This window comes from Nanorana parkeri, unplaced genomic scaffold (assembly GCF_000935625.1).
Source record: "Nanorana parkeri isolate BGI_ZX_2015 unplaced genomic scaffold, ASM93562v1 scaffold648, whole genome shotgun sequence".
Lineage (NCBI taxonomy): Eukaryota > Metazoa > Chordata > Amphibia > Anura > Dicroglossidae > Nanorana > Nanorana parkeri.
The window spans coordinates 301,236-327,154 of record NW_017306916.1 but is presented as its reverse complement, the minus strand read 5'-3'; the positions used below and the strand labels follow the sequence as shown (position 1 = coordinate 327,154).

At 41.5% G+C, this 25,919-nt stretch overlaps 1 protein-coding gene across 1 annotated transcript in view; it reads left to right on the top strand.

Annotated features, from left to right (window-relative positions):
* The first annotated feature begins 550 nt into the window (after positions 1–550).
* Positions 551–25,919, top strand: part of NMUR1 (neuromedin U receptor 1) — a 37,614-nt gene continuing 12,245 nt past the window's right edge. Inside the window, exon 1 of the mRNA XM_018563284.1 lies at positions 551–1,436. Coding sequence (XP_018418786.1) covers positions 632–1,436 — 805 coding nt within the window. The 5' untranslated portion in view covers positions 551–631. The remainder of the gene's footprint in view (positions 1,437–25,919) is intronic.

The window sequence follows — 25,919 nt, the reverse complement described above, 5'->3', positions numbered from 1 at the left end:
GATGTTGGATCGGCTGAGTCGAACTCCTTCTGCACTTCAGGTCGGCCGAACATGCTGAGCATGTTCGGCCGACCCGAAGTCACGCGAAGCAAGCCGATGTACGGCTGATTTCAGCCGATGTACGGCTGAAATTAGCCGTACCAGCCTGAAGTGAATAGCCGAACAGTGTTCGGGTCTCTTCACTTCAGATCGGTTATTCACTCGTCTGCCCTCGGCAGCTTCGTGAATAGACCCCATAGGTTTTTAGCTTATTTGCCATATAAACATTTCCAATATCTATTTTTTTTAAATATAACAAAAATATGCATGTACTAAGTAGTGAACAAAGACAGAGGCACCTAAAATTGATATCAATCCTTTATTCTTCTTTTTACAATTTCTTTAAAATATACTGTGACTTTGAGAAAAACGAAATCTCCTATCTGACTACGTTGTAGTACACAAAACACAAAGGTTGATATATATCCACATTTTTTCTTTGCTTCTCTTCATAGGCTTGCCTTTATTTCTCAAACTGTGCTAAAAGATGGCCCTAAGCAATTACTCTAATTTGGAGCCTCAGCATCACAAAGATGTTCCTCGCAGCCTTGATAAAAGTGATAGCTACAACCAAACTGTAATAAACCACAGTATGAGATTTTGTGATATAAACCCAGCGGAATGTAATCTGACAATGGAGGAACTGCTCTTCAAGTACCTGGGACCCCGTAGATCCAACTACTTCACTCCAATTTGCATAATCTACCTTATTGTCTTTTCAGTTGGTGCCATTGGAAATACCTTAACTTGTATTGTAATTTTCAAACACAAGATTATGAGAACGCCTACAAATTACTACCTTTTCAGTCTTGCCATCTCAGATTTGTTGGTTCTGCTTTTGGGAATGCCTTTGGAACTTTATGAACTCTGGAGTAATTACCCATTTCTCTTTGGGAAAGGTGGATGCTCATTCAAAACTCTTCTATTTGAGACGGTCTGCTTTGCTTCTATCCTAAATGTGACGGCACTCAGTGTGGAAAGATACATAGCGGTGGTTCATCCTCTTCGTGCTAAGTATGTTGTCACAAGGAACCATGCCAAGAGAGTCATTATCTCTGTGTGGGTTTTGTCTATTCTGTGCTCAGTACCCAACGCCAGCCTTTTTGGCACTTACGATCTTTATGTAGCTGGTTATGGAACAATACCTAATTCTACCATATGCACTTTGGTTCGTCCTAGGTGGATTTACAATCTTGTTATTCAGATTACCACCATTTTTTTCTTTTTCCTACCAATGTGTACCATAAGTGTCCTGTATCTGCTCATCGGTCTCCAACTTAAGAAGGAGAAGATGCTTCAAGTATTAGAAGCTAAATCCGGGGGAGATGGAGATAGTTACCAAAATGTTAGGCTACAGCAAGAGAAAAGCCGAAGGAGACAAGTCACTAAGATGTTATGTAAGTTACATTACTTTCTAGTCTATTTTGTGATCAAGTCAGAAGAATGACTAATTTGTTATTTTATCATTATCCTCAGTATTTGTAATGAAATCTATCTGAAATGGAGAGAATCACAGAGGCTGTGTATGTGCAGCCAAAACGTTTTTTTTGTTTTGCTTAGAGAAGGGAAAAGGTATTTTTTGCTGTCTTTGTATCATTGGCGAAATTTTCTTTCACTGTCTGTACTAGAGATGCAACAGGAAGTTAGAAGAAATCTCCCAAAGTAAGAGACATTTCCCTCTTAGACCGCTGTCCTCTGAACAGTTGTCTACATTGGAAGCATTCCCCTTACCTCTTTTTCTGGGGACAACTCTAAAACCTTGGATTTCCCCTTCTTTTCTTTCTCAGTGACAATGGGCACTAGTACAGCTGACAATGGGCACTAGTACAGCTAGAGGGGGGAATTTTCCCAATAAGAACACACAAACTGTAATAAAAACTTGATAGAGGGTTTAACCATCCCACACTCTATCCAAAACTAAACTAAAAAATTGTTTTTTTCCAGAAATACATTTTAATAAAAATAATAGCAATCTCCTGATGAACCAGCTTTGTAAACTAATTTGATCACCACCTATCATTCTGTGGAACAAATGACAATCCATCTCTCTCTTCATTATTGATCCATTTCAATACAACAATGCATGTACTGTATGTGTACAGTAGAGTATATAATAATGATTTACAGAAATTGCCATACATTTCAAACCATTGTGCTATGTATCTGTATCTGGGACTCTTTGCTGCTCCCAGAGCACAAGTTTAAATAGGGGGGGCAGGGTGACCAAAAAAATTGCATTATATACTGTTTTTTATGTTTCCAGGGGGGAGGTTTGAGTATGTTGTTTTGGAAAAAAATATTATTCTTATGGAGCTGGCATTAACTAAGTGTCTCATTTATTTTTTGTAGACATGTTTGCATTATACTGTAGACATTACACAACAGTACATTTCCTAGTGAGATTTTCTATACAGTACTATATGCAATATACAAGATAGATGTATCCAGTTATGGATACATCAAATAAAGTGTCCAAAGGGCTTAATGCAGACCTCATTTCACTCTAGCTCACTTCAACTCTCACCCTCCACTATTTCAAAAATAATGTAAGTTTTTTCAGTTTGTTTACTTTTTTAAATTTCTTACTCTGGCCTCGCCGAGCTCCCTCCGCGCCACAATTTTCATCTAGGGCCCTGCTCCCACAGCCTCCTGAGATATCCCCATCATATATTGCAGGAGGCTTTAGGAGTAGGGACCCTGAGCAGCTGGTGAGTGAAGCTGCAAGTGTCATTGGGGGCCTGCTGTCTGAAACCAGAAGAGGCAGCCAGCTCCCAATGACTGAGGATCATCAAGATGGCAGTGGGATCGGGCCAAAGAACAAATTACAGTGGAACAATGGTGGATTGACTGGGCAGGAGAGTATGCAAATTGAGGACAACACTGGGGAACAAAGTTCCTCTTTAAAGCTGAAAGTTTTTGTAGCCAGACCTACAAAAGCATGCCCCAATGTTTACATGCCCTCAAATAATTGGTCACAAACATTTAAAAGAAGAGGCAGACTTTTAAGGAATAACAACAAAATAAACAGATTTGAAATAAGAGGTACAAAGATAGGCATGCAAACTTAGGAAATATGTCTTAAAGGTATCGAGAAAAAAAGGTGTTGCCATTAAGCAGGATGTCTGTTCACGGTTTATGGCTTGTAGTGTAGAGTAAAACAACCCCCAACACTCTGCAGACATACCGTTATGAGAAATTATCAGAAAATAACCGCCCCCCCTTCCCATGGAAAATGGCCTCATTGCCACATTCCTGGCACCGGTAGATATGGGGGTCTGCGGGGAGGGGAGAACTGGAAGCCTCCTTTGGAATAGGGGGACCCCGCAAGATATCCAGCCTCCCCATGTGAATGAGTAAGGGGCTGTTACTTATGCACAAAAAAGTATAATAGTAAATAAACACAGAAGCTATGGAAACATCCAGGTACGGCCGCACGGCGCCCTTGTTGCCATGGCGCCCTGTGCGGCCGCACTGCTCCCACACCCCTTTGTTAAATTAAATAAAATAGTAATATTAATGTCCCACGATATGAATCAAACACCAATTATGTCATCCAGTGTTGTAGATCTATAATCAACCAAAATGAGCGACACCCTGGTGACTCTTTCCCGCTGCTACTCTGGTTGCAAATGACAGTTTGCAACCTCAGTCCTCTGATGGAATGTCAACACAGCACAGGGGAGTCATTGACATCCCCAGGATCCCCACCGGCTTGTTTACCATGTGAAAAAAATCAGCGAGCAGAAAGCAGTAATTTAAGGGCGGCTGTGGTACGGCCACTAAATGAATGACTTCCAGTTGCATCACTGAATTCGCCCATTCACGAACTGCAAACAAGCTGGGTTGGGGGTCAAAGCTTTGTTTGACCCGAACCCAAAGCTCATCCCTAGTGCTGACAGAGCTCTTTCGATAAGCACACATATATGGGGTCAATCACAGTGATTTACATGACGTTGGGAGACAGCATTCCAGTTATAAACCAGCATTTAACGTGGCACTAAAGTCAGGAGTTGAATCTCAAAAATGCATCCAAGTACCTTAACTATAAGCAAAAATACAACTTTTTTGTGCATCACTCAGCTGTATATCCTCAAATCATCTATGCATTTGTGCTGACACTGTCCTTCCTTCTGGAGGCTGGCTACTTTTGTTCCGCATGGTCCGTATGTGCTGTAAAGTAGCCAACACTCCAAGCTTGCTCCCATGATAGACTATAATTTCACTACAAATTAGTAAACTGATTATAGATTAGATTATATAAATTATAGTCCATCACGAGAGCGAGCTTGGAGTGGTGGCTACTTTACAACACATACAGGTACCATGGAGAACAAAAGTAGACACCCTCCAGAAGGAAGGACAGTGTCAGCACAAATTCAGAGATGATTTGAGGATCTACAGCTGAGTGATACACAAATAAGCTACATTTTTGTTAATAGTTAAGGGTACTTGAATGCATTTATAAGATTTCATTCGTAAGTGTAATGTCACTTTAAATGTTTTTCCCCTTTTCCACCCATGGTCCTACATACATTTAATAACAAATTGCAATGTAAATACCTTTTTTGTGTTATTTCTATGTGATCATGTGACCACAAAGCTCTAGCTCCTATTTGTAATGAGGAGGGCTGACAACATTGAAGGGATTCATAGAGAGTAACGTCACCCGCTGGAGTCCATTGTTGTAAGCTATTGTCAGGGAGGAGAGAGTTCCCTTCCATCAGCCGCGCCAACAGGAGAGAGAAATCTAGGCTTTGTGGTCACAAAGGCATTTACATTGTGATTTGTTATAAAATGTATGCAGGGCATAGGGAGAAAAGAGGAGCTAACACCTAAATGCTGGTTTATTACTTAGACTGACTGTCTTAATAGCTGTTCTAAAGATCACTGTACTTCATTCTTTTGGAGACGTTGGATATCAAAACCGAACAAATGAGCTCATAAACACTAGAGAGTCTATAAATAAATATACATAATAGAGTTTACAGCTCCTCTAATAGAAACAGCGCATTGGCAGTCTATCATTGAAAGTAAAGAGCCTCCTATGCCTGTGCTGTGCCCTTGAGTCAGACATATAAGCTAGGACAGTGCCCAAATCCAAAACGACTGCATTATGCAATAGAAAACCATTCCAAAGTACTGTGCAAACATATATCAATATCAACAAGACCCAGCTGTCTTACCGGCCCAGTTGTGCACTGTGCTGCAGGTCCAGAGCAAGGTGGAATCTCCTTGCTGGTGGACAGTGCAAGGAAGAATGCTTCCTTATGTTGATGGTCAGTAGAAGGAAGAATACCCCCTGATGTTTTTGGTCAGTAGGAGGAAGATACTCCCATATGCTGGTGGTCAGTGGAAGGAAGAATGCTTCCTTATGTTGGTGGTCAGTAGAAGGAAGGATACCCCCTTATGTTGGTGGTCTGTAGGAGATGAATTCTCCCTTATATTAGTGGTCAGTAGAAGGAAGGATCCTTCCTTATGTTGGTGGACAGTAGGAGAAATAATTCTTCCTACGTAGGCGGTCAGTAGATGGAAGATTGCTCCCTTGCGTGTGTGGGCAGTATGAAGATGACTTCCTCTTTAAATTAGGGGTCAATAGAAGGAAGAATGCCCCCATTTGTGGGTGGTCAGTAGAAGTAGGTAGGCTGGCAGGGTAAAATCACTGCTGGCGGGATTAGGGACAAGTGACTTCCTGCAGTTTTGGAGTAGCAGCACACTTATCTTGACAGTGAAGGAGTGAAGCATGGAGCTAGGTGAGTATTTCCTCTAATCTGCATAGTGATCCTGTCCCTGGGGTGTTGTCACCAGAGGACAGTATTGCTATTGAGACCTGGTTCTAACACACATACATAGTGACAGATCATACACACTAAATCACACTAATACACACACAATACACACATATACACTAAACACGCATACACTATAAACTCACACATGAAACACAAACAACACAAAAAAAACCACATACGCATGAAACACACACACAAAAACCACACACTCTAACACGCATACATACATTAAACACACGCACATAAAGTACACACACATAAAATACACATAAAGTACACACACACCCCGTTCACCCCTAGATGTTTTGTCGTTCAAAGATAAGCACGACATATTGCTTAACACAAGAAATCCCGTTAATTTCAATGCCCCCCGTTTCACACCTGAGTGTTTTGCCGCAAACTGTAAAACGCCGAACACTGGAAAAATGTCAACGCGCTGAAACACTGATGCACTAGGTGTGAATGCAGGGTACATAAACCTACCTGAGCTCTCTCACATGTCTTGCAGCAACTAGCTGGCTGTGCTATTGCTTGTCTGGCTGTAATAATCTCTAGGTGTTCTTCCGTCAAAGGTCCCTTAGCCTACAGCAGCTCCCTCTGCTACTGCCCAGACTGAGCTTGTTTGTGCCGCTGCTTAGGAGTAAGATGTGCAGCTGCAGAACTACTGCATATGGACTGCCAGGGCAAGACAGGACAAACATTTCACCCTTTCTGTTCCCCATGGGGCCCCCTCTGCCCTGGGCCCCATATGGGTGACGTGGGCCACTATGGCAGAAGTTGTGCGACTGCCTTGGGGATTAAAGAGTATTATATTGCAGCTTTAAACATCTGGGAAGTAGGCGGGTGAGCCGTTATGTAGTGAGAAATTATAGATGCCTAAGTTAACAGGAAGGTGGCCTGGAACACTGAAAAGGACCGAGCAATCAAGATTCCTGAGGTGCAACAAAGGCCTTTGGCAAGTTGCTCTACGTAATGAAGTACTTTTAGAAGAGTTAACGACTGGCAAGTAAATACTTGCAATTTTCAACAGCTGAATGTGAAGATGATTTGAGACTGATTAGGATAAATTTACATTTCAGCCTTCTTGTACTGCAGCAAGTGCCCAGCAAGTACAAACCTCTACGCAAGGAGCGTCAAGTTAAACAAATGTTATGTTGTTTGTTACTGAATTTTTCGAACTTGCCTTTGCTAGTTAAAATACATTTAACAGTGCAAAATAGTTATTACGCTAGGCAAAAAAATATACAAATTTAGAATTGTTTAAAATGTGTAAAATTGTCATCCTGGAGTTACATGAATGTTTCATGGCAGTGATATCTTGAATAAAAAAGTGCCCTTGGACAAGCCAAAAAGTATTCATATGAAATAAGAGAGTGATGGGATGTCCATTCTCTAAAGCTTATACACCACATTGGCATTTGCTTACAATCTAAAATGTGTTAAGAAATTATGCTGTAAACTGCAAAATAAAACCCTGAGATGGTTGTTCAGAGCTTGACCTTGTTACCTTGTTACCCAATTCATAGTGTCTCTATTGCATTGATTCCGGCTAGTAACAGAGATGTTCTTGGGAGTGTCAGGTATGTAATTACTATTAAATTACAGTCATTTGGGAAACTAGTTGTGGCGCAACAAGTTTTCATATTTAGTGAAAGGCATTAATCATAATATTAATGATTAAATCAGACATTAAACCCTCATAACATCAACCAATACTGTAATGTGTGCCTTACTGTAATCCATGGTTGTTTCCCTTCACTTTGCTGCTCTTCCTTTTAAATCTGTATCTGTTCTCATGCTGGGCAGAACTTCTGTTTTGCAGCAGACTGCCTTGTCTCTGAAATGGATACATGGTGTCTGTGTGTAGGTTTGCAACCTGAGCCAGCACTACAGGAAGATGCATTCAGCTGCAAAAGGAAGTTCTGCCAAGCATGAGAAGACATGAGGATTTAAAAGGAAGAGCAGCAAAGAGAAGGGAAACTACCATGGATTACAGTAAGGCACACATTACAGTATTGGTTTATGTTAAAGGAGAACTATGGGGTCAGTGTTTTTCCCCATAGTTCTCCTTAGGGTAACGGGAGGACACAGACTAGCGTCCTCCCGTTACCCTAAGCTCAGTATACCGCGAGCTACAGCTCGCGGTATACTGAGACGCCGCAGCCGGAGCGGATCCCGACTTAGACGTCGGGATCCGCCCAGCTGCGTGAGTGACAGCTGGCTCTGCCTATCTAGAGGCAGAGCCAGCTGTACCCGCCCCCTCCCCCGTCCGTTCCGCCAGTCAGTGCTGGCAGATCGGAGCGGGGAGAGGGGAATCCAGCCCCTCCCCTATCACGGCAGAGAGCCGTGACAGGATCGAGAGGTGAGCGAAACCCGGTATGTGTTCGCTCACCTCCCGATCTACTGAGCGGACCTGTGACAGTCTCATTGTCACAGGTCGGCTAGAACTATGAGGTGAGTGGAAACCACTGAGTTTGTTTTTTTTTTAAATCTAAAGCATGGTTATTAATTGTATTAATTAAGAATGTATTTGTCTCAATATGTTGGTGAGTTGTTACTTTTTTGCTATTATGAGTTTTGTAATAGTAATATTGCTATTGGTCCTAGGAACACCCCTTTTTGTCAGAGCTGTCAGTAGTGTGGGCTGACACAAACAGGACATTCATCCATCCATTCATCATCTCCCAGTGGTCATGAAGCAGGGCAGGCACAGTAAACAAATTATGTTAAATGTTTGGTTACGAAATCAGCTAATTCAGTAGCTTAAGCCTATGACACTGAGACAAAAGTGTGATAGACCATATTCAAAAATATAAACTGCTTTGTCATTAGAAATGATAGAAAAATCTATTCAAAATGTTCTTCATTTTATAGTAATCAAAACCAGTCTACCGGGAATAGTCAATGAGGTTGCAAATAAAAAAAGAAATGTACAAGATGCACTAACCTATAAAAACCAATCCGATTCTTACTTGTTACTGTTGCTCTTTTTATTGCTGTATTTATTTATCCTTCTGTCTATAGTTTACCAATATCACTTATCAAGAATACTGCCAAATGTAAGATGACCCTGACATTAATATTAAATAATAAATATCTATACATGTACACACCATGAGTATTGTCACTTCTGCAATGCATAGCTACACCCTGTCTTTGATGCTGTCCAGAAAACAAAAGCCATGAAATAAAGCTATATAATATCATTAATATTTAGGGAAACGCTCAGACAATAGAATCTCAGATATTGAAATGATTTCTTCAATTAAACCACTTTTCTTTTGTATGCCTGTCATAAAGTGCTTTGTTATTGTGTTCCTTCAAAGAACATTAACATATTTTTAATTAGCTACGGGTTCTTAATAATACACCTGTGTCTCTGCAAAGATATTAAGCATAATATATTTTTATCTGGAGATACAAAAATAATGCAGTAATAGTAATCAGAGCAGAGAACACATCTAGATCTCTGGCTTTCAGGAGATGATTATACTCCTGAGACATCTGTTCCCTTCACTTCCCATACTAGAGAGAGCATGACTGATCTATTTATTGAAACCTGCGCAATCACACTATGGATTATGAGTCATGACTTATGTTCCATGCAAGGTCTAAAATAAAAGTTTCATAAATGTATTTGTTTATTTCTTTACCTGTCACAGACAGTCATGGGGTGTATTCAACGAGCGCCACCAATGTATTGGCATAGTGACATACTTTTTACTTTTCTATTATGATCTCTTGGAAAGGCCTAGAATAGAATGCCAAATATCTATTGATAGAGGTACATCTCAAAACGAATTGCCTCACGGTGAGGTGACTAATCAATCACTAAGTTTGGTAGCCCAGTGGGACTGTTCATGGCCACATTGCTGCACGTTTACATTGCTCTATACTTTACTAAATAAGCCTGAATAACTAAACATATAACACAGTTGTCCTTTCTATATTACCTTTTTTGATTGTTAAAAATTTATTGTCAATTTGAAATATAGACGTGTTATCCTGAATTGTGTGAATAGAGATGAGGCTCACTGAAGCCCACTCAGAAATCTGACCACCAATTCCTTCTCCTGATCAGTTGTGGGGAGGCCCATTCCCTGCCCTACGTCACAATGGGTAGAGAAATGTTCCCCCTGCAACTACCAACAGTTGGGTCGGGAGGAGGGGGTGGCGGTCACAGTTTTGAGTGGGATTAGGCGAGCTAAGACAAACTGGATTCCCACCATGCGCAGACTAACCTCTAATCCTGAATGAATGTCGTACTATATACACAAAAAACTCCCCCATTGGTGTATTACTGATCCTCACGCTCCCATTTATTTAGGTTCAGGGGTTCGGATCCTTACTTATTCTATCCACTAATAAAAAAAGGTTTAGGCTGGAGTTCTGTTTTGCGCTTTCCTGTACACTTATACAAAGTTATTACTTTTGCAGATTTGTTTTGTTCTGTTTGGAGATTTGCTAATTCTTCAATTGAAAACTATTTCAGGAATGAAACATATTATAGTTACTTCAGATCAAAGTATCTTACAACATTTCTCTTTATGATTTAAGGACGTTATTTCTGGAAGTGAAATTATGCCTACTCGTTCTGTCACACTCCAATGCTCTAACACATAGCTGATAACTCCTAGCTTGTAGGGCAGGCTGCATATTGGTCTCTGCAATTCATTTTTGTCAACATTGAGCGTTCCCTTATGTTAGGAATTATTTCTATTTCTACTGTCCTAGTCATTACATCCTCAAGCAAAGCAGAACTTTGCTTGCAGGGTGCTGCAGGTGCATTGTCGCAGGTGTTTGCCTATATTATATTTTAGCTACAGATGTTCTTTTTTTGGAGTATGTCCCATTTTCTGGCAACAAAAATGGATATAACCTAAATAAGTGATTGTGTTTAGTCATATGTGATTTAAGATGTGCTTGGATTTCATGGCCAGAGGAGGGAAAGGGATTTATATGTGCAGATTTCTTTAATTCAGATTTTGGACAGGGACGTGCGGTCTGGGGAAGCAGGTGAGGCCTCACCTGCTATTATGGAAGAAAAAGCTGTCAGCTTCAAGTCTTAAGCTGACAGCTTTTTCTCCATAAATCAGACCTTCTAACAGGTTAGACAGCAGGAAAGTTTCCCCGCTATGTAACCTATCATGGACGTAGCACTGCCTGTTAATATCAGGCAGCACTCCATCCAGCTTCTGACAACCCAGGTTAGGTTACACAGCAGTGGGGAGGCTTCCCCGCTGTGCTGAGTTTTACCCTATCTGAATCAGAGCTCTTGGAAGCCTCTAACTTCTGTCAGAAAACTTGAGCTCTATGGACAATGACAAAGCACCATTGGTACAATGGCTGCTGTAAACAAAGCTAGCAGGGTTTTGTCCTGTATTAAAAAGGGGATGTATTGCAGGGACAAGTCTATAATTTTGCCACTTTATAGATCATTGGTTCGACCTCATCTGGAGTACGCGGTCCAGTTCTGGTCACCAGTACTAAGAAAAGATGTCCTTGAGTTGGAAAAAGTCCAGCGGAGGGCAACCAAACTAATTAGGGGTATGGAGGACCAGAGCTACGAGACAAGGCTACTAAATTTAAACATGTTCACATTAGAGGTGAGGAGATTAAGGGGGGATATGATTTCCATGTACAAAATGTTCAATGGTGGTAGCAACATTAGCGATAAACTGTTTAAAATTAACTCCGTTACAAAAACTAGAGGCCATCACCTAAACTTGGTGGAAAAAAAATTCCAGCACAAGGAGCGAAGGGGGTTCTTCACAGTAAGATCAGTTAGGGTCTGGAACTCACTGCCACAGGCGGTGATTTCAGCAAATAATGTGGAATTGTTCAAGAAACTTTTGGACGATTTCTTAAGGGACCGTAATATACAGGGGTACAGGTACTCCTAGAATGAGATCCTAATAGGTTGGACTTGATGGACTAATGTCTTTATTCAACCTCAAATACTATGTAACTATGTAACTATGTACAAGCTGTCCAATCAAAATGCTGCAGTGGAGGCATCTATCTTAGATGCCTGTCACTGACAGCAGTGTGTGACAGGAAGGCTATTCCCTTTCCTCATCCTACACACCACACAGCAAAGCAGTCTCTCCTTCCACACACAGCCAGGGGACCACTCTGTGTGCAGGCTGCAAAAGGAACCTGTGAACCAATCATCTCATTCTATTTAGGGCGAAGAAGGGGAAAAGCTGCAACTATTGTATATAAAAACTGTATTATTGTATGTAAAAACTGCACTGTGTCACTCTGATGACATCTGCAACAGTAAATCTAACTACATGCCCAGGTAAACATCCTGATTTGTTGCCCAGGGTTTTCTTGGCTCTGTCTAAATCGCTTTGTTTTAATTTGGAACAGTGGCAGAACTACCAGGTTCCGCCACTTGGGGGGGCCTAAACAGGAGGAAGAGGGCCCTGGTAACCGGCAATGTTGTCAGTTACAGGGGCCCTCTTCTTCCAGGGATGCGCCCAGGACATGCACCTTTATTATTGGGGCTCACAACTGCTGGGATTCTGCATTGCTATATAATGTATTGCTGGGATTTGTAGCCCTCTATATAGTGGTGGAACTACCAGGGTTGCAGAAGTCGCAGCTGCTGCCAGCAGGTAGATGAACACATAGCTATTTGACTGGGCCTGCAGTGCGGACGGGCTGGGGGGTGCCTCTCCCGCCACTGACATCACCGCATGTCCCTGATTTTGGAAGTTTGACTGCTGTACAGAAAATACATTCTCTGCCCTCCTTGGAGTGGATGAAAACCTAATCTTCACATCCATAATAAGGCGGCTGTAAAATCGGAATTTAAATTATATTAAGTGAAGAGACACAAAAAGAGGAAAAGCAAAACTCAGTAACCAAAGGATTTATAATAAAAAGGTCAGCATGGGGAAATCCTTCTGTTCTGTATCCATTTCAGAAATGTTTATCTCTTCAGCACAGGAAGCCATGTCCCACTATTAATTATAAAGAGAACTCACAAAGTTGCATCATGAAACTGTAGGGAGCAATAAGGGGTCTAAAATGTGTTGTGGCGTATTCGTAAGGATCTTTCCTTGTATGGAAATACTGCAAACTGTTTGACCGTAACACGTTAATAGTTAGATCATCGTATGAATACCGACGGCAGCTTTCTGTATTACTGAGTGAAGGAGTAAGTTACTGAAAGCAAAGAGGCAAGATTCAGTGTGAAGGCAGACGTGTGCAATAAGTGCTGCAATCTTTACAGGCCCAAAGAATAGGATCAAACCAAATAGAAGCTGCAACGTGACGTACTTGCATCTTGAGCAAAAATTCTAGTCAGGGCATAATATTTTTAAGAAAATTATTTGAACAGTTAAAGTGGAACTTTAATTGTGAGGGGGGAAGGCATGGGAGCACTTACTTTAATATGCATTTATGCTCACTATGCTTGCATATTATAGCAGAATAATCTCTAAGTTTACCCTGCTCCAGTGGGATTGCAGAACCCACAGCACCTCCCCAACCACCAATCAAGGTCAAAGATAATGACTGAAACCAAGACCAAGCAGTGGATTCATCTGCCCTTTATTGGGGTTTAAAGCAAGAATTATTAAAACAAACAATGGGAAAATGTTTTTTACTAAAGCCACTTAACCATAATCAAATGTAAAGACAATAAAACTATTAACCAACAGCTTAGTCACCAACACTTGATTTTAACTGAAATACCAGTCTGGTAAAACTGTACTTAGCCACACTGTCCACCTACAAATGTGGATGGCAGTACCCCCAACAAAATGATAGCCACGACAAAGGTGGCAGGGCAGAAGCTTGTCTTGATTGTAGATCCAGCTGCTGACAGTAATCCAAGAGGTCTGACCAATCTTCTGAACAGTAGCCGACAGTTCTCCACTTACAGCTGGTAGTACATCTTCTTGCCTGGTAAGGGGCGGGGACTGAAGTAGACAAAAGGGAGTGCCAGAAACTGCCCAGGACATGACAATTAAAGCAGAATACTACTTAAACCTCTGTAATAAATAAAATGGGTGGCACAGGGGTGCGCAATCCCATGCGGTCACTTCATAAATTTTGTGGCACTAACATTCCACAATGGCCATGCTGCCATGCTCTTAAATTCTTCTTGTGAATCCATGCCTTACTCCTTCAGCGATTGAGTGCCCAGTGATGTAAAACCTATGTTTCAGATGCCTCAATGTGTATGTGCCACAGTCAGTGTACAACTGAAAAAAAAACAATACTAGAAAAAAGGAAAGTATTTTTTGGCAATAAAGCTATACAAAGTCTACTGAACAATCTCTACGTCCTATCAATCAACCCAATTTTTAAGGTACACAGCCAAAATAGAAAAGTAACCTTGGGACACATATAGAGCCAAACTGCTTTGATTTTATCCAGATTCAAGATTTACTGCTCATGTGCACTCAGGCCTCTTAATGGTAATCTGGTGATTTGAGAATCCCCTTTTCTTATCTGATTGTTGTAACTGAGAGGTTTACCAAACACACCCCTTGTTAGCTTCTTTCTGACTACCACAAAAAGCCTAAATAAACAACTACGGAGTTTCTCACAATCACAAATCACATTCAAACCTGCCTTGGAAGTTTGAATACGATTGATGATTCGGGAAGTAGAAAGAGAGGAAGTTACACAGCACAGACTTCAGGGAGCACACTCATTCCTGGAAAAGGAGCTAATCTACCAGTCCACCCCATTCCCTTTGACAGTTAAAGTAGCATTAAAGTTTCTTTTTTTTACATATATCTACTGCTAGCAGGCAGTAGATATATGCAAAAACATTAAACAAAAATAAAAAAGTTAACAAATAGGTAAATAATTACCTCTGTGTCCGTCAATGAAGATCTGAAGCTTTCTGAGCGGCCGTGCAGGATGATGGGGCGGGCACATGTGCAGTAGAGATCTTCGGCGGGGAGAAACAGTGGAGCTGTATGCACGCAGCTGTGAGTGTGCACGTCGGACAGATACCGTGGGACCCAAGGAGTCAGCGCTAGATCAGAGACCGAGATCAGTGCTGGAGGGACTCTTTAAAACTACTGGAAAGAAGAAGATGATCGGATCAAGAGGCTAGGAAGGAGTTACAGAGCACAGGTTTCAGACTTGAAATATAAATGTATTTATATTTGAATATATTTATTCCTATGAGGAGCAGTACTCATGGTGATCCCTGGCAGTCTTGCAGAATATGACTCTCCCCAAAGGATTGCGTCATACATGCACAGGAAGAAGAAATGTCTATGTAGCTCTTGGTGGAGCAGCACGGTGAGGATCACTGGAGTGGTGGCCAAGGTAAGTGTTAGGCTGGGTTAACAAGGGAGTGGGGGGAGTATTTAAAGGACATTTGAGTGACGACATGGTCATCATTTCATGGGTTATATGTGTATTGGTGTTGGGTTATGTTTAAGTGTGTTATACTGGGTAACCTGTTTATCAAAAGACTGTCAGCACCACCCCTCGTTAGCTCCCTTTGTACTCCAAGGAGCTCAGGACAATGACATTCTCCTGTGTCTGGCCAGGCCCCTGCAATGGCTGTCTGGGTTCTTTAGCAGCTGGACCCCTGCTGGGTTGTGCAGTCTAGGGAGGGCAGAGTGGATGTGATGGGATTATATTCTGGTCTAATCACTTTCTGTATAAAAGGTTGCACAGTTTCTCAATAAATCAGAGTTTGTTTCACCCTACACTTGGTCCCGACTAGTGACTGGGGAAACTGGGAGCTAAAGATCAGCGGGTTGCACTATCTCCTGAGCAAGGAAGAATACTCATCCTGAGTACTGGAGTCCATTACAATTTGTACCAACGTTACACTATTACTGTTCTCCCACTGACCCTGTGAGGTGTTCTGTGTGCTGTGAATGTAAAAGATTACAGTACAGAACTATTATTGTGCTAAATTGAGTCAATTTTGCAATTGTAGCATAACAGCAGTATGCTGAAATATATTGGAAGCTCAATTATTGGTTTCACTTGCTGCCTTAAAATTTCCGCTGACTGGTTACATTTTATGGTCAGATAGGGGATGCTAAGATTAGGAAATATTTAGCTCTCAGTACAGTGTTCTGTTTGAGAGGTTACACAGTCATGTTAAATCCAGGAGTACTTGTAATAAATGCCGGGAATGACATTGCTAGATTTAATAGCAACAATACTATACAAATCAGGCATATCCTGAGGGGAGGATAATAGTTTTTTCTATGTATTTTCTTTCTTTCATTGTTTCAGCTAGGTGAATGTACATGAACAAATGGGTTCGGCATCTGCACTTTAATTTCTAGCACTCTTTTACTGAATACATTTTTTTCTTTCTATTATTTGTAAGCAGTTTCCCAATGGATAATGTGCATTTCCTTTTATGAAGGGGCATAGAAAATATTATATACCGTATGCATACCTTACCCTTATTCTTGGTGCTCAGTGAAATTTACATTATGTACTATGCTGCTATGCTGCTATATTGTTATTTGTATATTAAAGTGTCATTGATTCTTGTAAACATACTAATAAGTATCTCTTAATGTGTGATTGAATGGAATCAAATCATAATTCTTTGTTTTGAAATTATTCTTGGCTGCTGGATTATTTCACAAGGTCATTATGACTCATGGGGGTTGATTTACTAACCTTATAAACACGCCACGAACAAGTATACACCTCTGTAGTGTGTTCCCTCCCAGCATGATCTATTGGTGGAATCTAGACACCTTTGTAGTCTGTACACACCCAGCAGGTGTGTTGTGCAAAGCCCTGCAAAGCCCTGCATGAATTGCAAGGTGATGTTGTGTAAATTAGCTCTAAATTGTGTTGCTTGCGTTGATGAATGCAGGAATGCAAATGCATGAGCTAACCATTTTTGTCTAAACTGTGAAGCAGCATTATATATGCATCATGTGCATGATTTTTCCATATATGGCATTAGTGGAAATATGCTTTTAGAGACTTGCATGCTGCTATTAGAGCGGCGTGTAGCCTATGGCACATGCTACATGACGTTGTGCATTTCCTTTTATGAAGGGGCATAGAAAATATTATATACCGTATGCATACCTTACCCTTATTCTTGGTGCTCAGTGAAATTTACATTATGTACTATGCTGCTATGCTGCTATATTGTTATTTGTATATTAAAGTGTCATTGATTCTTGTAAACATACTAATAAGTATCTCTTAATGTGTGATTGAATGGAATCAAATCATAATTCTTTGTTTTGAAATTATTCTTGGCTGCTGGATTATTTCACAAGGTCATTATGACTCATGGGGGTTGATTTACTAACCTTATAAACACGCCACGAACAAGTATACACCTCTGTAGTGTGTTCCCTCCCAGCATGATCTATTGGTGGAATCTAGACACCTTTGTAGTCTGTACACACCCAGCAGGTGTGTTGTGCAAAGCCCTGCAAAGCCCTGCATGAATTGCAAGGTGATGTTGTGTAAATTAGCTCTAAATTGTGTTGCTTGCGTTGATGAATGCAGGAATGCAAATGCATGAGCTAACCATTTTTGTCTAAACTGTGAAGCAGCATTATATATGCATCATGTGCATGATTTTTCCATATATGGCATTAGTGGAAATATGCTTTTAGAGACTTGCATGCTGCTATTAGAGCGGCGTGTAGCCTATGGCACATGCTACATGACGCGCACGTACGTAAATACATAAAAACGCACCATAACGGCGTGGAAATGTGACACTTTGCTCGTGTTTGGTTGATAAATACGTTTTGCTGTGTAAAAATGCACACGCATCTGGTGCGTGTGTGTGTTTAGGTTAGTAAATCACCCCCATGGTACCATTTGTTCAAGTAATATAGAGCAATGAGGTTTATAGAGAATAGAGATATACAATGCATAGATCGCAGCAAGATAAATCAAATGTAGGATGATGTGATGGAACATAAAATGGCTGTTGTAAAACTGAGCAGTATTACATGTATGTGATGAATGCTGCGTTATGGGCTGTATCTGTATCTATATGTATAATATATGAATTAGTCACCTCTTTTTCCTACTTAAACTATCTACATTGAATAATGAAGTTACAAACCAACAAAATATAACGACATGCTCTTCCATGTATTTGACACAACTGCTTATTTGCAACTGCACATTGTGGTTAACTGACACATTATCCTTGGCAGTATGTTAGTTTTTGGTGTTATCAATTAAGCATTATTCACACTGGCAATGATATATATGAGTTTTATGACATTTCTAAATGCATATAAATGCATGTAATGATTTTTAATGAGATAATTCATACTGTGTGTTTACATGTTTTTAGATGCATTCAGTTTAGCTGCATATACAGAAAATCAAATTCTGCACGTCCAAGGGCAGATTAGATGGTCTGAAAGCATCTCAACTCATTCAGATGCCTGTAAACACGTGGAAACACAAGTACACCTACAGGTGGGAGAAATTCATCTAGGAAGTATAAAGTTTACAGATAATTTAACTTGAAAAAAGATAAACCAAATACAGGTGTCTGGGTTCACAGATCATCTGGAATGAGCAGGGCTCACATGCCATGATGTGGGTGCTGCTTAGTCCACGGGGCAGGACCTCCCACCGCTGCCACCAGGGAAGAATAGAGGAATGGATCTGCCTGAAGACTGTAGAAAAAATGACCTGAGCAGAACTTCAGGGAAGGAGGTGGGTGGCTTGAGTTCCACATCCAAGTTCTAAACCTAAAACTTAACCTGACCACTAAACCTGATCATCATACTTCCAAATTTTCTAAGACAAGAAAGAGGGACACCTCATAGTACAAAGCATATAAGCAAATTACACCCCTGCCGCCACACCTCCAATGACGTGGAGCACAAATAATTACTATGCAAAAACTGATTAGTTAAACCACAAGGGCTTCTTCACCACCACCATTTGCTAAAAGGTTAGGTGCAGTAAAACACTTTTGATAGATACATAATATCCCAGATAGCAAGGATAACTTGCTACAAACTTGTGGCGGGGTGAAATTGTAATTTTGTTAACTTGCTGCACATATTCCTGGCAAGTTGTAGACTTGCAGAACACTTGCAGCATAAGTTCTAGTTGACACTTTTTGAATTTGTAGCAAATTTGCTTGGCAAGTCTACAGCAAGAGTCCTGCAGGTCTTAGCAAGAGCTCTGCAAGCTCGCTGGTCTGGAGACTTGCAATGCAGACTTGATGTAATAGTGCAACAAAATTGTGAAGCTTGGCAAGTCTGCAATAGTTTAGCAAGTCATTTTCAAACTTGCAGCTCAATTTCTTGCTATCTGGGTATATATTTTTTAATTGAGATACTTACATTGGAGAGAGACATTTGAAGGGAGAGAGAGACACACAGGGGGTTTAGGTTTCAAAACAGGGACAGTCCCTCCAAATAAGGGACAGTGGAGAGGTATGAGTTCACATACACTGAGTGGCCAGATTATTATGACCACCCCATCAGTACTTCGTTGGGCCACGAGATGACTCCACGAGATGACTTCGTTGGGCCGCCTCGTGACTCCACGAGATGTTGAAAGGTGATGCGAGGAATCTGACACTGCACTGTTGCCCTTCAGTTGTCTTGTACCAGTCTTGCCACTCTCCGTTCTGCCCTAACATTGACTATTCGATGACGGCCACAATTCGCACGTTCAGACCTAGATTTTCGGCTGACAGTCCAGTCTTTAAACACTTTAACAACAGCTGCTCTTGAAATTTAACAAATTCTGATGTTTTGCTGATACTCGCTCCATGGCTCCGAGCGCCAACAATCATCCCACGTTCAAAGGCTGTTAAATCGCGTTGTTTACCCATATCTTCAGAAAAAAATCACTTCTACTGTTGTGGTAAACAACCTGCTTCCCTATTTATAATGGTCTGGCCCTCTAGCAACTTCAGCTCGAAATTATAGCTAATTATAGCTAATTTGCCTACAAACGTCAGGTGGTCATAATAGTCTGGCCACTCAGTGTATGTATACATTTTTTACAAATAAAAATGTAATGCAGAAAACACTCATAAAACTGTAATCCCAGAACATTATTGTTCTGCCACAGGAGGCAAGCACAGACTAATTCCATACCTCCCAACCTTCTTACATGTGAAAGAGGGACACAATCCAGAACATGGTATTTCGGCAATGGATACCTTTCTGCCATATCCTCAGTTTATTGGATTACCATTACTTTTGCTTTATACAGACTTTTCAAAATAGCAAACAAGATAATTAAGCGATAAGATAAATGTTTTAGTGCAGAATAGCCTTTGATAGTTAAATAGAACCTTTTCATAGCTATCTGTACATCAGACCAAAAAGAGGGACAGCTGAGGAGCAAAGAGAATCAGAGAGTCAGAGGGATTTGGTACTTAACGAGCAAAGGTTAGGAGGTACATAATTTAGTTTTGTGTGTAGATTGGAATTTGAGCTCCATAAACAGTTTGTTTTTTTCTTCGGCAAAGCAGGTAAGCTTAGTCTGGCAAACGTGTGAAAAAGAACCTAGAGCTCTACCTGCTTGCTTTAATGCAATATTCTAAATTTACTATATATATTTACTCTATATATACATTATAGTTACACACTATAGAGTGTGACATGAAACATGGTCACATTATATTTTTTAGTCAGTGCTGTCACTTATTACCTTTTATTTTACCTATATGGCCAAACAATATAGTTATGTATGATAATCAGTTCTGCCATGCCTTGGTCATTTTACATGTTTAGTTTAGACTGTTAAATCGAGTATGGGCCCGCATTATGACAGTGTCATAGCTGATTAGAATAAGGGTTTTGAAATGCCACAGACATAAGTAATCATTAAAACCCAACCCTGGGGCCCCTGCACTGTAAGGGTTAAATACTTCTTAGGTCTAGGGGTAGAGGAATAAGCTGTAACACTTACCCTATTCCTCCACACTATGCAACCCTTCGTCCACACTACATAACTGGCATCTCGAAGACGATCCAGCCGTCGGTTGCAGACTGACGTCATCACATACAATGCATTGAAAATAGTCCTACATTGTATGTGAGAACTGCGAACGCCCAACCACCACCCAGAGCATTGGAGAGAGACGAAAACCACCTGTAACTGGGGAAGCGGTGAATAATGTAAGAACTACTGCCTTTTCCTCTTCCCCCTATAAGTAACACACATTTAACTCTTGCAGTGAGGTGAAGAGGGGGGTCTCACTGCAAGGGTGTTTTATTTTGTAGTTTTGTGGAGTTTAGCATTATGGCCCCATTCACACACGAATCGGCCTGCACGTACAGCTCCGTGCTGCGCGCGGGGCCGTACAAAGCAGCTGCCGGGAAGGACAGGTGCTGGGTGTGATTAGTACGCAGCCCCCGTCCTTCTCTATGTGGCTACGCGGCCGTACGCCCCCCTACGCTCCCCTCAATTGCAGGTCCGTAGGGGTGCGGGTTTTCTGGCCAGGACGGATACAGGATCCATTCCGGCGGCGTATGATATGCTCACCCGCACCACTACAGACCTGCAATTGAGGTGAGCGTAGGGGGGCGTACGGCCGCGTAGCCCCATAGAGAAGGACGGGGTCTGCGTACTAATCACACACAGCACCTGTCCTTCCCAGCAGCTGCTTGGTACGGCCCCACACGCAGCACGGAGCTGTATGTGCAGGCCGATGCGTGTGTGAATGGGACCTAAGACTTGTTATATGATAGCATGCTAGAAGAGCAGGGGTGGGCAACTCCTGCCCTCCAGCTGTTGTGGAACTACAGGTTCCATGAGGCATTGCAAGACTGACAGTTACAAGTCATGACTCCCAGAGGATGAGGCATGTTGGGATTTATAGTTAAAGCACAGCTGGTGGGCTCGAGATGCCCACCGCTGTAGAAGAGGATGAGTATGACAGTTGGTATTGGTTGTATGTAGGCGGTCTTCTCAGAATCTGTTCCACCTGTTCCACTCTTTTGACCCACAATGCTCATCATCAACACCCAAATGTAACAGAACTTGTTAAATGAACCACTGTGTAGACTACTATAAGTTCCCAAATCTGCCCCTCGAGAACGTCAGCTTTGTATGGGTTGAATCTGAACCTGGTGAAATGATTAACTTATTTCTGAATGGACTGTGTCATAGTGACAGAAATAAAGATGATGCTTTAGCTGGATGATTGTGTTAGAGAAATGATTGTGATGTGGGATGACAGCGAAATAAGTGTTAGTAAAACATTTGTATTGCGGTGATAGAAAGCCAATTAGACAGTATCTACTCATTTCAAAGTTGTAATTAAAAAGTGCATAGGTTGACATATAAATGTGCTAAAGTTACACCCCTGGGAATTCGCTATTAGACACGGCGGCTCTGCTAGTCAGTAAAAAGAAATGTATGAAAATGATGACACAATTCATGAACATTTGACTGCACTCTATTGATTTTAATTTATTTATTACATTCTGACACAGACAGTACTATATCTACAATTCTTAAAATGTAAGCCTAATATTAGACACCTATTGAAGCATGGTATTGAAATCAATACTCGCTGCGGAAATCATATCATGGTTAAATGGCACAGTACATACATACTGACGACAGTGCTGAGGTCAGAAAAGCCTACAATCTTATAAATGTCACTTGACTGTATTATGTCTGGAAGGATTGCATTAGTAAAGTGGAACTCCGGACAAACCTTTCCTTTTTTCTTCTGGATAGCGTAGGGAAGGATTAGAACTGAGGTCAGTTTAAACAATTTTTTTTTAACAATTAGTTTTATTTAAGTTTTCATATGAACAATAAAGAAAAAACATACAAACAAACAAAAGTAAGGCATTGTAGAAGAAATGAGGTCAGGCTTTTACTGCTGTTTGTGACCCTAGTGGGGAGATTTTCACTCACTTCCTATCTTAGTGAACATACAGTAAATGAGAAAATTAGAGAATCTCTTTAATGGGAACAGAGACAGCAAAACACAGAGGAATGACAGAGATTCTATATACTTAACAAAAAAAAAAGAAAAAAGTATTCCTGTTTTGCCGGTGTTCCCACAGAAAAACATCCTGGAAACGAGGGTACAGTCCTCAACCCCAGAGTCTCTCACCATGCGTACCGGTAGGTGAGAAAACTCTGTGACCCAGTATTTACAATATTTATTATATAAAGTTTTCTTCACAATGTGTTTGCCAAACTTTGTGGACTTTCTGAGAAGATGGGTCAGCAGCAGCTGCTCACTTTCGGTCTGCCCTTCATATATAGAAGTATAAACTACATACAGGGAAGCAGTCTATCCCTTCTTTTAACCATGAAGCTGTGTGTGTTTAGAACAGGGCAGAATAACAGGGGCTCAAGAAACGTAAAGAACTCAAAGAAGAAAAGAACTTTAAATAACGTCCAGATAGCAGATTCTGAAGCTCCGTCTTCTGGATAACTTGGCAAATATGAAATGTTCAAATGCAAAGTTTCATATTCTCCAAAGAAGAAATAAAAACAGAAAAATAATTAGAACAATAGATTTCCTTTTAGGAGATTATCCCATTGGAAGTTGTATAATCTCTTTATAAATTCAAAGCATACAGTAAGTGTATGAAGACTATTACTTTCACAATAATGGAAGAGGAGGTTTGTCTGGGCCAGATCTTTGGAGATTTCTGGAAAGTTTGATTTCAAAGATGTTAGAAGAGAATGATGATTCACCCATTAGCCAGAGTCCATTAAAGTGTGCTATATTTGATATGCACACCAAGAATTGATGCTTTCAATCTCATATGACCTAAATTCTAGACATCTTAGGCTACATGGTCTGTCGTAGAATAATGTATGTATCACATCATTAAAGACTGCATAAAGCCTATCTTTTCATTTAGACAGACATCGTTCAGTAGATTTAGAATGGTATAAGTGGAACAGAAAGGCCTGGATATGTCATAAACAACCATGGCTGCCCTCATATTAGTTCAGTATTACACACTCTACATAGAAACAAAGTTTTTATTACATTACCACACATTAATGAGATCCTTTATTTTAAGTTAATCACATTGATGTATATAGTTAAAAACATTAGAAAGACTACAGTTGCACTTTATGCACTATACAGTATAATGTAATGTAACATTCTTGAGCTAAATCAAATACCTGCTGGAATGCTGCTGACAACTCTTACCACAGCAAATTATTGCGCACACAAAATTATCTCATATTTGAAAAGGGGATATGAATGATACATTTATGATAACTAGGGATGCACCGATACTGGTTTTTCGGTATCGAGTGCGAGTGCCGCTATTTTTTTTCTGTACTCGCCAATACCGAATACCGATACCGATTAAGGAAGCCAGGCAGCGTGTAATGACTCACCGCCTAGCTTCCTGATTAGCCGGGAAGCCAGACGGCGAGTCAATATCCGCCCCTAGACTTTCTGATGATCTGAGAAGCCTGCTCCATGCTCCTTCGTCACCAGGTGACAAGGAAGCATGGAGCCGGCTTTCACAAGAGGGGAGCCTTACCTTGAAACAAACTTTCTTTCTGCTGTCCAAACTTTCCAGCCGGAGAAACAGAAGAAATGAAACTTAGAGATATCAGACTGCTGGGAAACCGGCTTCATGCTCCCTCGTCACAGGTGACGAGGAAGCATGGAGCCGGCTTTCTGGCCAATTAGGAAGCCGGGGGGCGGGTTATGACTCGCCGCCAAGGTTCCTGATTTGCCAGTAGATATGTGCAGGGCAAAAAAAATCGTTTAAAAAAAACATATTTTCCTGCTGTTTCGGATTTGGACTCCGAATCCGAAAGCGCACACTGAAAATCCAGAATGAGGGTCGGCCATATCGTATACCGGCGCGTTCTGGTATACACCAAGATCCACTCAAAGATGGCAGCGCGCAAGTGCAGAACATGCTGGCGGTCGACATGGCCGCCACTTTTTCAGCGTGTGACGTCACACTGGAAATGCAGGACGAGCGGCGGCCATGTTGGCTGCTTGCGCTTTCGCACCTCCATCTTTGTGTGCATCTTGGTATACACCAAGATGGCGATGCCCATATGTTCGGGTGCTGTCATCTTGGTGTATACCAAGATATACTCAAAGATGGCAGCGCGCCTGCGCAGAACGTGCTGCGGCCAATATGGTCACTGCTCATTCTGCAAAATAATTTATGTATGCCCGAATACAGTTTTAGTATATTCAGGCATATAATACATTTGTTATTTTGGATTCGGACGAACCGCCGAATCAACTGAATTTCATTGATTTGCAGGTTTATACGAATCCGAATGCACAAGTCTATTGGCCAGCTTCCCGACCAATCAAGAAGCCGGGCGGCGAGTCATTACACACCGCCCGGCTTCCTGATTGGCTGGGAAGCCAGCTCCATGCTCGCTCGTCACCAGGGGATGAGGAAGCATGGAGCCGGCTTTCTGGCCAATCAGGAAGTCGGGCGGCGGGTCAATACCCACCGACCGGGCTTCCTGATTAGCTGGGAAGCCAGCTCCATGCTCCCTCATCACTAGTTGATGAGGGAGCATGGAGCAGGCTTTCTGGCCAATCAGGAAACCGGGCATCGTGTAATGACTCGTTGCCCGGCTTCCTGATACTGGAAGATACTCATCCAAATGCTTCAATACTTACCTCCAATACTGGAACTTCCGGTCAGAGGGAAATCACCTTCTGACTGGCAGTGCCAAAGGAGCATGGAACCAGCATCCTTTTTAATCATGAAGCCGGGCGTTGGGTTATGACCCGACTCCTGACTTCCGGATTGGCTAGGAAGTCGGCTTCACTTGTTGCTAGGCAGCCTGGCTTCCTAACCAGTCAGAGAGGCGGGCAGCACCTAATGACCCTTCCCGGCGTCCTGATTGATCAGGAAGCCATGCTGTCTAGCAACAAGTGACGTCTACTTCCTAGCCAATCAGGAAGCCAAGAGGCAGGTCATGATGTGCTGCCTGGCTTCCTGATTGGCTAGGAAGCCGGCTTCACTTGATGCTAGGCAGCCTGGCTTCCTGACCAATCAAGAAGCTGTAAGGCATTTCATGACTTGCTGCCAGGCTTCCTGATTGGTCAGAGCCGGTGTTTTTTCCCTAGAACAACGACTTCACAGACAATCAGGAAACTGGGCGACAGGTCATGATCTGCCACCCGACTTC